Source organism: Pogonomyrmex barbatus, unplaced genomic scaffold (assembly GCF_055798465.1).
Source record: "Pogonomyrmex barbatus isolate J1 unplaced genomic scaffold, ASM5579846v1 scaffold3, whole genome shotgun sequence".
Classification (NCBI taxonomy): domain Eukaryota; kingdom Metazoa; phylum Arthropoda; class Insecta; order Hymenoptera; family Formicidae; genus Pogonomyrmex; species Pogonomyrmex barbatus.
The window spans coordinates 11564500-11578454 of record NW_028297127.1 but is presented as its reverse complement, the minus strand read 5'-3'; the positions used below and the strand labels follow the sequence as shown (position 1 = coordinate 11578454).

At 45.6% G+C, this 13955-nt stretch overlaps 1 protein-coding gene across 2 annotated transcripts in view; it reads left to right on the top strand.

The window, feature by feature from the left end:
* LOC105424245 (uncharacterized) overlaps positions 1-13955 on the top strand; it is a 38836-nt gene that overhangs the window by 14910 nt on the left and 9971 nt on the right. Inside the window, exons 1-5 of one of the 2 annotated variants that reach the window (XM_089078852.1) lie at positions 1083-1427; positions 6096-6208; positions 12752-12799; positions 13079-13552; positions 13632-13919. In XM_089078852.1, coding sequence (XP_088934978.1) covers positions 1369-1427; positions 6096-6208; positions 12752-12799; positions 13079-13552; positions 13632-13919 — 982 coding nt within the window. In that variant the 5' untranslated portion in view covers positions 1083-1368. Of the gene's footprint in view, positions 1-1082; positions 1428-6095; positions 6209-12751; positions 12800-13078; positions 13553-13631; positions 13920-13955 lie in introns of those variants that run through there. The other variant, XM_011634374.3, reaches the window with a different exon arrangement.

Here is a 13955-nt window from a genome sequence, read left to right as displayed (position 1 = left end):
GCAAACGGCAACGGTCAGTTTCAAGCTCGAGAGAGATTGCCCGCTGATGATCGCGTAACAAGGTCCTCACTGTCAACCTATCCTGCCGCCGCCGGCTGCACGCCGGGATTGTTCAGTTTACCTGGCACGCGGAAGTCACCTCTCTTCAGGGGCGATGAGACCGCGAGAGTTTTCTCGAGCGCCAAACTCGGCATGCGACTATATATATATGTGTGTACGTACCACGGTATGCGATGCAAGCGAGAAACAAAGAGAGAAAATGAGAGGAAAAGGGAAAATAGGAAAAAGTATACGCATTTTTCTGCTAATTGCTGTAATTAACTATGAGAATTTCTCAACTGAGAGCAGAGGTTGAAAAATATCTGTAATAACGAAAAAACCACACCAAAATTTTACCTTCCGTTTTGCAATTTGCAAGACGTCACTCGCAACTGACGCGTTATAGATTCGCCTCTTTGATCTCGTGATCTATTCGACCTTATTTGCAGCCGCAAACGTATACTACGTTTCCAGTTCACGGATGTGCCGCTCCCTTCTCTCGTTTGTTCGGGACTTGCCGTATCAGATAGATGGATTCGTCCTGCGCGATCTTTCCTCCGACTTCCTCCGCGCAGGCATTCAAAGCGCCTTCCTATTAACGGAACTAAAATTACGACTGTTGCACCATGTCCCATGCTAAAGACCAGAGTACAATACCGGCAACAAAGTAGAGATCATGTCTCTCACGATATTCTTTATACGCGCGGCTATGTAATTTTATACTTGTTCAAAGATTCCTCGTTTTCTCGACATGCCAATTGTATCGATAGCTATCTGACGTTAGTCCTTTGTCATTTGGAGAATCACTTATTCTGTTTAATATAATATAATTTTACGAAGAATTTCCTTGGCAATTTATATAAATGCTAATTTTTATAAAATATATGTAGATTCTTCAGATTTAATATTTTAAATTACGGCAGGCAGAATGATCGTCCCCATAGTTTTCTCTCTCTCTCTCTCTTTCTGTCTCTGTCTCTTTGTCTCTCTCAAGGACGCTGGAAGCATTATTGATGCACGCTGGACCGACATACTGTTATGCCAATAAAGCGCTCGGGATGGACCCGTACTCGCGCTGTCAATTATCAGGTTTTTAGTCGTCGAAACTCGCGTAGTCCTCAAAGAAGATGAAGCAGCACGTCGGCGGCTCGAGCATCGGATATCCCTTTTACGAGAGGCGGACAGGTCCGTTATTCATTCCCCGACTCGTACGATACCAACACGTACGAAGTACCACCTTGCCGGAAGTACGCGCTTTCAGTCGCCGGGCATTTGTTGTCATAAATTGTTAACCGCGTCATTACTCGCGCGGACGTCGTAAATAAAACAATGTTGAAGTTGTACAAATCAATTTCGGAATTTTCAATAGGCGTTTCGAGGCACGACAGGTAAGGAAGACTCGCGAGATTAGACAGCTCTTTTGCGAGAAATGTATACTTCGTTACGCCCCTATAAATTGATATATCCGTGTCACACAGTGTCGCGTAATCAGTTTCCGCTCTTTAAACCGCATGCTCGTTCGCTCGCACGCACGCACGCACGCACGCACGCACGCACGCACGCACGCACGCACGCACGGTTATCGAACTGCGGATTTGCATAATGTGCAATGCGCGACGTGTGATCAAATTAGCTGCGCGTGCCGATGACGACGAGCGTTAAAATATCACGCTTAATCTCTCTGTATGCAGATTTGAGCCGCCGAGCCGATTCTAAGCGGCGGCGGTGATGCGCCTCTTCGCGGAAAGTCGGTCGATCCGACTAGCTCCAATCTGATTAGCGAACGCGAACGGTGAGCAAAACCGGGACACGGTATCCACGACGCGAACTTCGCCCACGGTCTCCTTTGCCGGTCGGTTGTATATAAGAAGTTTGTTCCCAGGTGAAGGTAATCATATTCCGCGTTCCACGGTAATGGTGAACGAACGCAGCCTCCGGGCTGTAACGGAACCTCTGCCACTAGCCTGCACCCCGGCCTCTGTGTCAGACCCGTGGGTGCACCTTAACTTAGCTGCACCTCTATACCCTCTCTAAGCCAAACTCCTATGTTGCCGCAATTATCGCACGGCCGGCTGTTATCTCGATAACAAATGGCTCCCTCCTCCACGGTCGTTATCGTTACTATCTTGTTCGTAAGCGCGGACAAGGCGGACTAGCCTCTGAACCTGACCTGACCTCGTGACCAGCTGCGGCCGGATTGGCACCGGCCGGTAATACACAATGCGAACGCTAATAACAATTAATTTGCTGCTATCCACAATTCAATGAATACTGCCTCATCGGCGACTGGAAACCACACGTGAAAAGCGATCCCGTTGCGGTTGCAGGAGCTCGATAGCGATCGTTGTTATTACATCGGCATGATGATTACCTCAGCGTGAACGAGTTCGAGTAATATGCTTGCGCGTTAATCACTCGCGAGATAATCACGACGCATTAATTAGTGCATTAATTAGAGCGAAGGCGTTTGCCTTACTTCGCGTTTAACGCACTGCTCGCTCTTGTTGTTATTACCGAGAGTGATATCACTCGTTACACTGGTCCAAGATAATTTATCGTGAGCATGAAAGTAAAATCAGGTATGCTTTTCTTCGTCTTGACTTTCTCGAATGCTATTCATTTTCATTTTTAACGCTACTCTCAAAATGACTTGGAGGATGCTACAATGATTCAGAGTGCTTCGAGAAATCGAAAGATGACTATTAGGACTGAGTTGAACACAAATTAAAGTAATTGTGACCTGCTTATGTTTGTTAAGTACATAGCTTTGAGAAGAATTAAAAAAAACATATACATTTCACATATATATATTTCTTGACTACAATTAATTTTTAAATAAAATTACTTAGCTCTTTAACATTTATGACTTTTATGATTAAATGAGAATTGATACATAAATATTCCAACAAAACGTTGGAGAAAAATTGTAATCTTTTTGAATTCATTGTACATCAAAGATATCACAGAAAACAGAAAAAAATATCTTTACATGTTTTGAAGAAATTTTACATGTAACTGCGATAAATTATAATTGACAACTTAAAGAGGAGTGAGTCCCGTTACGGGCAGGCACTCGAGCCACGAGTTAAGAGGATCCGGAGAGTCGGTGGTATCCAGCGCGTGCATACGTAGCGCGTACAATCGGTGGTCGCCAGCGCGTGCTGCAACCGGAAGATGTCATCGCCGGCAATTACGACCGGGTCGAACGCAAATTTATCGGTGACAAACATGCCGCGCGCAGGCCGGACGCGACGCCGCCGTCTGCAACGATGCACTTGGATGCGCTTTATAAACGCGCGCGCACCCGAAGATACGGTGCCTTCCGTCGCGGCGCGGCCGTGCCGAGAGCGCAAGTGGAATTAGTCTCGGTTCGACGAACGCGCCTACTGCCGCTTGATTCTGGACGAGCAAGATGGAAAGTAATGCACCTTGCGACGAATCAGGGTGAATCGACGGGAATGCCGATCGTGCCGACGGAGAGGAAAAGAGAGTAGAATGAGAGACAGAGATACGGCTGGTGTCGGAATGAAGCCGGGCCAAATATTTCCATTCACAACGCATCACCACACGGGTGTGTCGTTTCTGGGTTGCGAACGTGGCTCACGCTCACGCAACGGACGTGAGATATGAGAGAATTGCGGCCTTATCGGGAGCCACTTCTCGGAAGAACAGACGGATTTGAAAATTAACAAAAATCAATGGCTCTCTCTCTCTCTCTCTCTCTCTCTCTTTCTCTCTCTCTCTCTCTCTCTCTCTCTCTCTCTCTCTCTCTGTCGAATTATTAAATTCTATCTTAATATATCTGGAGACTGAAAACTTCATTTATTAAAATACGTAAAAGAGTCGATACTTGAATTATATTTCGAATTATTTGCGATAGATTTAGATAACTTTAAAACTGTATATGTATTCATACGGCATGTAAGCGAAATGAAATATGAATCTGGACCAAATGTAAATTTAAAATTTCTGCAGATTTATAAATGTTCTGCAGGTCGCAATTTGAGGAAGCTGCGACAACTTTTCCGAGTCTATCTCGTTTGTAAAGTTCGCGGAGGAGTTCGCACTGTCGCAATATTCACGCGATCCGATCCTGGCACTCGGCTGAAGCTATAGAGATGCGTGCGCGTATTTAGCGGTATGCACTCGTACCCATTCACCGAATTCCCCTGTTCAATAGGCCGTTCCATGAATACGCAATGACGTAAGGGTCCCCGTTGCTTCGTCGGATAGTCTCAACGCATTGGGGGTTCGCAACGGAGTCCGCAACGTCCATATCGTGGCACGGTTCATCGTGCAGAAATATTTCGCGGACTTATCCATTTGTGTGAGATTCATTACGATCGGCCGGGATGTAATTTACTGTGCGGCTAGCATGAAACGGACGTTAACGAGCGAGCGCGAGTTTAGGCGTCGCGACTCTCACGCGTTGCTCCTTCTTCTTCTTCTTCTACTTCTCTTCTCTTCCTCCTCCTTCTCTGGACTACAATGAGCTGCCGGTGCATGTTGCCGGGGGAAGAGTGGCAGAGGAGGAAATATACGTAGAGGAAAAGATGAAGTCGACAGGTAGAAGAGAAACTACCTACGCTCTCTCGTGCGCGCTCCTCTCTTTTATCTCGGTACCGCTTTGTATTAGGCCGCTGTCGCACGGTTGGTATGCGCCGCCGGCTTCGCCAAAGTCCTCCTTTTCTTCCTGCCCGGGGATTCTTCTTATTTTTCCTCCTCCTTCTCCTCCTCCTCCTCTTTCTCCTTCTCCTCCTCCTTTTCTGCCTCTTCGTCCTCTTTCTCCTCTTTTATCAAGTTTGCCAGCTAAGTCAGCGCTTCTAAGTAATTTCTTTCAAGAACCCGCAGATACGATCATCGCTTCCTCCTTTCCTCCCTTCATATCAGAAAAGAGAAATGCGCTGACATCCAATTTTATAACATTCATTTGAAAATTAAATTTTTATTTCGAATAAAATTGTTTACTCGTGCTTTTTCGCGCGCCTTTTTCCTTATCGGGGAACGAGGCCTGCACCATCCTGCTGGCCATCGAAGGAGGTTGAGCACACAGCGGGCTCGTGCAAACACACGTGCTCATTCCCACGCACCCACGCCTCTCATAGCCGGCTCACGCTCCAAGTAGACAGACGAATCGCATTTAGCCTCCCGCAGCGACGCGAATGCGTCAAATGTTTTCTCGCGTCGCGAATTTCGCGTCTTGACACCGCGTGATACATTGTATACCTTAAGGCTAATTCTACCAACACCGATTAATTCTCTCCATAGCCGTTTAACCGATTAACTCTGGTTCTTTTTTGACTAACTATCTTCCTCGACTATAATACGGACGATGATAGATAATTATGAGTACATTATTGTATACTTTATGTAGCTTATATTACGTGCTCATTTGCATAATTAAATGCTTAAATGTGTTATACTTAGCCGCGAGTATGGCGTACAGGTTCACGAGGAACGATCGGTCAAAGTGCAGAGGTGCGTCTGGCTTGGTTACCAGACGCGATCACTACGTCCATCCAGCTGTCATTCTGTCAGATCAAGTCAGGACAAGAGTTGCGTGGTAGAATGTCACGTGACGAGATAGATACGACTTTAAATCACTTCACGATGGAATAGATAAGCGTACAATGGCTCGTTATACTTTCGCGCATATGCAGACAACGCGAAAAAATTCTCAAAGCCGTCTGAGTAGATTTGAATCCAAGTCAAGCAATCTGGAACGGATTGCATTTATGATAGTAAGATAGAATGATCGATAAAAGGTGCCACTCATGTTTACGTTACGAGTATTTCATATATCATTTATTGACAACCGATGATTATGAACAATCGATGAAATAATTATATGTAGATGAAGACAGAGAGAATGTTCCTCGGTATAAGCATCAAGTAACTTTAAGTAAAGATTGGAGTTGAAATTTCATAAAGATTAAATTAGCTTTTAGTAGGGCTTTTACATACTTTGCGTGCATAGCCACACACAAGACACCAAAGCTTGGTTTATGTGCGCACGGATAATATAAGCTAACGAAAGCATCATTTATGTGTTGCAGGGTACGGAAGAAGAGTGCCGACATGTCGGCGTTGAACGCCGCGCTTTGTAGACGCGGGATAATCCTCTGGCTGGCCGCCGTCCTACTGCTGGCGTCACGATCCACGCATTCTGGTGAGTTTTTGCAGAAATGCCTCGGTACTTCTAGTTCCCTTTCTTTCGTTTGGCTTCAACGCCTCGGACACGCTTGAGCCGCCGTACAAAACGTGAGTCATTTATTTGATAGAGAGACCGTGAACGCGCGCGGACTCCCACGAGGAAATAAGAGGTAGACGGACAAGAAATATTTTCGCTCGCCCGAGAAAACGCGATCGGATTATTTCTGCTTGTGGCTTGCTCGAGGCCAGATTCAGTACTCCATCGGATCGTCCATAAATGCAGCAAAATACGATGGAATTATAAAAAAAAAAAAAAGAAAAAAGAAAACGTTTTTGTTTCCACCGATGTTGTGTTTACGCTTTTTATACTTTGCGGATCGCTGACAAGAACTTGAATATCGCGGTAATAGAGATCAAAGCAAGAGAAAGAGAGAGAGAGAGAGAGAGAGAGAGAGAGAGAGAGAGAAAGAGAGAGAATAAAAGTAATCTCGGATGAAAATGAGAAAAGTCTTTCATAACTCGAGTATGTTTTATTGCATTTATAATGGAATCTGGTTTCTTTTGAAAGTCAGAAGAAGAGTGATTCTATTAAAGTACGCGTCTCGCGATAGATAGAATTGAACGCCGTGTCATTTTTTGAGATTACACAATAGCGAGGCAAGGCTTAAATCGGGAATGCGTATACGCTGTGAGTTGAAATTGTTTTTTTGAAAACCAGAATTGAGAGACGAGACGATCACTTCCGTGATCGTTTCTCTTGTATCGTCTGGTGTGACTAACGCAGAGTCGGCCAGCCAATGTTTGAATGAGCGAGCCACGTTCTGTCAGGCCGTCGAACCTATCCGTGTGTCTCCCTTCCTCTCTGGCGGCGAGAAGAGCATTACCTCATAATGCTCACCTCTGGCATCGTGCCGGGACCCAAGGTGCTTTCCCATGGACCTGGCACACCATATTCGTTCTTCGACTCTCGGGTCTCCTTCGGGCGGCTGGTCGTCTCCTCGCTATCGTGAACCTCATTCCGCGAAGAATCCTGCGAGCTGTTTTCCTTTACGTCAAGCAAGTTTCGAGCGATACGCTTGGACCCATCGAGTTCTGTATGAGTGAGTATCGATACCAGAAGAAAATGAGCCAGTTAAAACGGGAGAGAATTCAAATTGTTTCTCTGACACTCTCGTGTCAGGAATTATTTCCAGAAGGAAAAGAATATAAAAGAAAACGATAGATCTGCATTATCGTAAATTCGTAAAATGCACTTCAGCGCATCGTCGATGGAAAAAGGATTCGTCATTTTTGTAATTCGTTATTCGAGAAAGTAATTTCACATTTTGCGGTCGAGGAGCTACAAAGAAAACAAATCTATTTCGCGGCGTTCACGACGATCAATCGGTCGATCGATCGGCCGATAGAGAAGCGTTCTCGGAAAAGCATGATACTACGAACACGACGACGTGCAAAAACGTTGCATCGTCAATGAAGGCTTATTGAGGATGCGTCAGTTTTGCCTCTCCCCTTCATCAATCGGCCGTCGATGCTTCAGCGAAGAGCAGGTGTGGTTAAACGGACGGGATCGATTGAATTCCGCAACTAACCCGACGTATCTTCCCTCGCTCTTCTTATTTTTTTTTTTCGCTCTCTCGGGAATCGCCCAGCGATTCTATGACTCTCTATCGCGCGCACGCTCGTATCCTTTTTGCTTCTCGAACTTTTCTCGAGCGGGCAGCAAGGACGGTCGAGATCGACGCGTCCGATCACCGGCAATCCATCAGACGGCGGACAAGTTTTACTGGATTATGTATCTTCTCTGGGACGCAATGGGACGCATTTGCGAGACGCTTGCATTCAAAGGAAATCAGCAATATTACCTCAAGAGGCAACAGGTTTTCACTGTGAAAAAAGAGTTTACCTGTCGTATTGTACCATCATGCGTGTAGCAATAACTTTCTTCTCGGATCGGTTGTTTCGAGATTATCTCGAAATTGCTTAATATATCAGATTGCATTACGGCGAAAAATTACGAGCGACGCTTGCCCCTTGCGATTTCTTGCGTTTATATCAAATTGTTACATGTTTGTATAACCGTAATATCATTATTATATGTGATTAGAGATATGCAGGCAGCAACCTTACGCTTTGATGATATATAAGTAATCGTCGGAATTTCTAGCCATAATCACTTAATTAGATCTTGACTGGAATTTAGCTTGATAGCTGTTTGATCGATATAAATACCATTCGTGAGTTCCGTTAATTTTATATATCTTTTCAATTTTTCTTTTTCAAAATTCATATAAATTATGTCAGCATTGAAAAAGAAAAAAATCGGAATAAGCAAGCGAAAAAAAAATAGGATAAGAAGATTTATTTCTTGTCGAAGATCTAATTTTGGGGTCTCACCTAGAAATGATCCATGTCTGATAGTGGAGGGAAAAGAAATCGATCGATTACGATTGTCCTCCACGATTGTCCTCCGCGTAGCGGTTTCTTCACGATTGCATCCGCACGTGATGCTGTGTAAATTCTGGTCAAACCTGTAAGCCCTGAGGAGCAATCAGTCGGCATGCTCGCATCGGGATGTCAGTGACCGCGTACCTCACCGTTCGCTACTTACGATCCACGTACATCGTCCACTGGAGTCGCGTCTGACCCCTGAGACGTTCCATATTTATGCTTAATGCTTGGCAAAGTGTCGTTATCGTCGAGCATCATCAAACTCTCTCGTGGCGAGCTCGTCGCGTCGCAGCGGAGAATCCGGATGGCACTGCACGCGGCACGGAACGCATAAAAATAAGCGCCAAGATATATGTGACGTGGGATCGCGTACAGTTACGCACGTATTAAATTTACTCGAGTATCTTGCGTGAGACGTAATTGTACGAGCCAATCTATAAATCTACGCGGAGCACCTCTGCACGTCCGAAACTGACCGTTTTGGATCCTCTGAATTTCGCGCACATTAGGGTCAGATCATCCGCGACGCCGCGTGAACCTATCGTGAAATCTTGCACGAGAATGAAACGGCGAGGCTTTCAAAGCGATCTAATTCGTTTTTGATAGCGAGCGCGAATAAACTTCGCGCCGTCAATTCAGACGAGGAAGAGCTCTCGCGAGGTAAGAGGGTATAGAAAGGACCCGTTGTAACTGGCACGTCGTAAGAGGACTCCACTCCCTCGCCCTCGCATGTACTCTTCGGAGCTCTTCTCTCTTTCTCTGCCGTCTGTGTACCTTCTCGACTACTTACCGAGATGGTGAGGTCAGCGGCGGTCATCCGACGAAGGGTATAACGGAACGCGTGGGTGCAACGTCAGCGTGACACGGATTAAAATCGATCGCGTTTGTCTGTTTTGGAAAATGAGTGTTCCGCTTTCGCAAGGTGTAACTTAAGGGCGATATCCAGACATCTCCCTCCCCGACATTGCGTTCAACGTTCGCTAGATCTAATCGCACGTACGAAACATTCTCCGCGCAACGAAGTGAATCGCGGTTCAAAGATCTCGAGCCCCTTATCGGAAACGAGCGTTTCTTTCCTGGGCCGGGAATTATTCTCATTACCGGAGCTAACGGCGCGCGGATTCGTATCGTAATGTAGGAAGTGGCAATGAACTCGATCCCGTGTGATTGGGAGGATATAATTTATGATTGTCCTCGTAAGGGACTCTCCACGCTAGAAACAGTGTGGCGCGTATTACGCCAGAACCGGTCGGTCAGGTTTCCACGGGCGCTACCTTCCCGATACCCGTGACATTGACATTAACATTCGCATGACTGATACAAGCAAATGGCGTGATTTTTCCGCTTCTCTCCCGTTTTAATTTAAATGTGTTTCGACAGAGTGTTGCACGACGAGTAGACCAACTTCCGAATGGCTGTCAGTCTTCCGCGCGAGATGGATTTCTCGCCAAGGAAAGTTCCGTCATCGGGCATGATGAGTCTTTCATCGCGCATACTTACTCTCGCGTACACATACAAGGAAAATTATTCCATCTTTTTCATTAATGTACAAGGAGGCGGTCTCGTCATGAGCGCGCGAGGAAATCGCGACCTTGGAGAATGCATAATGCAGAATTTCGTGCACGCAATACGCCAGGGGCTGGCTGCGGTGCCAGGTGTTCATCGGAGCGTGCGCGGTTGATGGTAATGAACTTTCGCGAGGCAAGGCCGCCGGGAATGATTTCATAACGCGAGCGCAACAGCTCCGTGTTCTCCTGTTTCTCTGCGGCGTGTAAAAGCATCGTTCGCGCGCGCATATGAGCTCAGACGTGGAGAAAGGCCACGCGGGTCAGGTCGCGGCGGGAGGGAATCGAGAGGGTCGCCCTCGAAGCGAGAGCGAGACAATCGGCGGGAGGGGAAACGACACACGGAGAGGAAACAGGAGAACTCGGGCGTACGTTGACTTACATAATGACTCCCCGCGACTCCTCGAGATATATACGTATGTATGTACGTACGTGTGTATGCGTGTATAAGCGCGATCTTCTGTCCTCGATTACGAGCGAGGCGGCCGAAGAACGCATAAATCTCGCGCGCGGAAATTATATTCGAGGGAAGATGCGTTTATTGTTGATACCGATAAACTCCCACGTTGTCCTTTTTCTACGCGGCCAAGATTGATTTAAGGTCCACGTTCCGCGTACACCTTGAGAGAGGTCTGCCTTAGAGCGTACGCCTCGGCCGATGCACTTCCGCGCGCGATATGTTTTATTTTGCGATGTGTTTTATTCGAAACTGCATTTTTGCATCCGCAGAACAGAACGTTATCTCGCCACGTGAGATTTATTGGACAACTCTCACTGCGCTTCTTCCGAGAGGTAATTCGCGATCCGCGATCCTTTCGATTTCGAATGGATAAGAAATAAGTGTCAAAAACCGATCGGATCGAGATTCTCGTGCTTTAATACGATGCAATTTTCCGTTACCACAATCGAAATGCGTTGCGACTTTTTGTCAGCATCTCCCGGTCGTACGCGCTCAATGATCGTCCCGTTAGTTTGCCGACGGTAATTTATCGTTCACTGATGATCCGAAGAAGAAGTGAAGGAAATGCTTGCTTGTGCAAAAAGCTGTCTTTCGGTTTTTGGTGCGTATCGTCGTAATACTCGACGGATAATACCGTTCGAAAGACGCGACAAGTCTTCTAGTTGATTCTAGAAAAAAATCGAATCAATGGTTATAGCACCATAGCATCTTTCTTCCTCTTCCCAATTTTTTTCTTATAATACCTCCCATGATCACGTCACGGTATCGGACAAGCTTCTATTGTTCGGTAACAGTTCAATCGTCTTATTATACGTTTAATTATCGCTCATGTATACCGCTGCTCGTACGTTGAATGATCATATTGTGCAAGGGTGTCGTTGTAGTTAGCGCTCGCACAATGAAGATCACGTACGGAGATTACAATCGTGTACACGAAGCCTCGACACCTTGACCGTGGTCTCCGTGAAGGGAGGTGCGACGTAATAATTTAGTCTGACCATTGTGCGAGACAAGAATCGTCTCGGTAGGCCACGCGTACGTGATGGGTTCGTATAACGTGGAGGCACGCGGCTCCGACTGGCTCGTGGGACTGACGAGACACGACCAGTCCATTCAACCATCGTCGGGTTTCCCAGTACAGTTCGGTTCACTGGAAGCCATCTGCATTGCGGAATGCTAATTCTCGAAAAACTCGCCTCCATGTATAAAGATATATTGGGTGGACAGCGAGTTTCTTAAAAAAGACATGTCAAATACTTGATAAAATTCACATCGGAAATGCATTAATAAATTTTACCAAATAATATAATTTTTTTTTCCGATAGACCATCTAGTTTTTAGCGAATATCTAAAAACGATATTTTTTCATCCGTAATTTATATATATATATTGCACGGATGACATTTGGAATCTCTTACATATTAAAAAGTTAAACGCGTTTTGAAAGATAAAAAATGGAGAATGAATCGGAGAAGCGTATAAAAAGAAGACTTATTTTGATTTCTAAAACATCTCGGTGATTGAACATCGAGAGAGAGAGAGAGAGAGAGAGAGAGAGAGAGAGAGAGAGAGTCCTTCACGTTTCAGGAACAATCGAACCTCATTCTTGCGCGCGACACCCCAATTTCAAAAAAGAAATTACGAAAGCGCGTAGTCGCGTAAGGAAAGAATAGGCTCGCAAAGGGAGATATGCGATTGTTGTTGTACGTGAATGTTCCCGCGGATTATACGCGAAAGGAAGAGCCAAAGGGAATTCACTACTCAGTGTGCACTCGCCACGTAACTCGTATGACTGGGGCGAGGGTGTTAACGAGAATTCGCCCACGTGTGTTCGCGCCATATGACGCTTCCACTCGTTCCGTTGTTAAGCCCCGGTACACCCTCGAGAGATGACGAATGCGTCCTGCCGGTAATTACTATGATAAACTGCACGCGGGAGACGCATTGACGTCCGTCCCTACAAATTTCCCTGAGCTTATTCGGTAATCCCGTTTTATGCTTTTCATTAACTTTAACTTCACGTACATGTACCTGTCGTAGCGTGCTTGATCGCGCCGCACTAACAGACGTGTTTCTTTGATTGCAGCGCCGGTATACGACCAGGATACCACACAGATTGCAGAGTACGATGGAGGTATGTATATCACGCCGGTTTTTATTGCATCTCAATCAATCGTCACGTGTACCAGCAATGTCACATTAATCAATGAATGAGAAACCACACACGTTGTATTTAAATTAATATATTTAAACAGAATTATTACAAATAATTATTATGTATAATAAAATAAAAAGCTCTTCATTACATTTATTTGTCGATTTCACGATATATAACGATATCACGAAAGTAATAATTTTATAATTATGACGTTTTAGAGATTCGACATACAATAATGTTAAATGATTTCTTTAGCTACCACTGGATGTTACTTCAACTTTCAACGGTATCAGGAAGGTGATAGGATCATGACAAGCGAACCATGTCTGAACTGCACGTGTCATAATCGAATGCTGATGTGCTACTTGAAAGTTTGTCCCTTCACGAAAGCGATCGGTCAGGATTGCACGGTGGAAAAACGTCCGGACCAATGTTGTCCCGTGATCACCTGTCCGGAAGTACCGGTTCAGCTGTTAACGTCGACGACGAGCGCACCGACGATCTCGGATTCCACAGAGGTCGGTTTCCATGATAATCATGGCTGCCACGTTGACCAGAGATTTTACGCAGACGGCGCTATGCTGCCGCTGGATCATCACAATCCTTGTGAGCTTTGTTACTGCATCAGAAATAGAACCACTTGCGTCATGCAAGAGTGTACTTTACGAGTGGCTGGATGTAAACCGGTCTATCAACCGGGTGTATGTTGTCCGATCAAGTACAATTGTGGTAAGTAATTGCGCCGTCCTGTGATATCTCGATGTTATTTCGTGCGGAAAGTATCCACAATTATTGATTTTATGTGTAGAATACGATGAGGAATCTAGCACCACGGTTGAAACAACTCCCGGACTCATTATGACTACAACACTGCCTCCTGGTGTATTACCTCAATGTTATTACGAGGGTAAAGTCTACGAAGATGGTGAACTGATTTACTCGACTCAGCCTTGCCAGCATTGTTATTGCTTCCGAGGCGAGATCGCTTGCGCAGTGCAAGATTGCGGAACGCCGATGCAAGAGCATGGAAAGAATTGCACGGCCTTACCGCCACCGGAAGGAGAATGCTGTCCGACCACATACCAATGTAGTACCAGTAAGTAATTTCACATAACTAATATTAACGATGTAT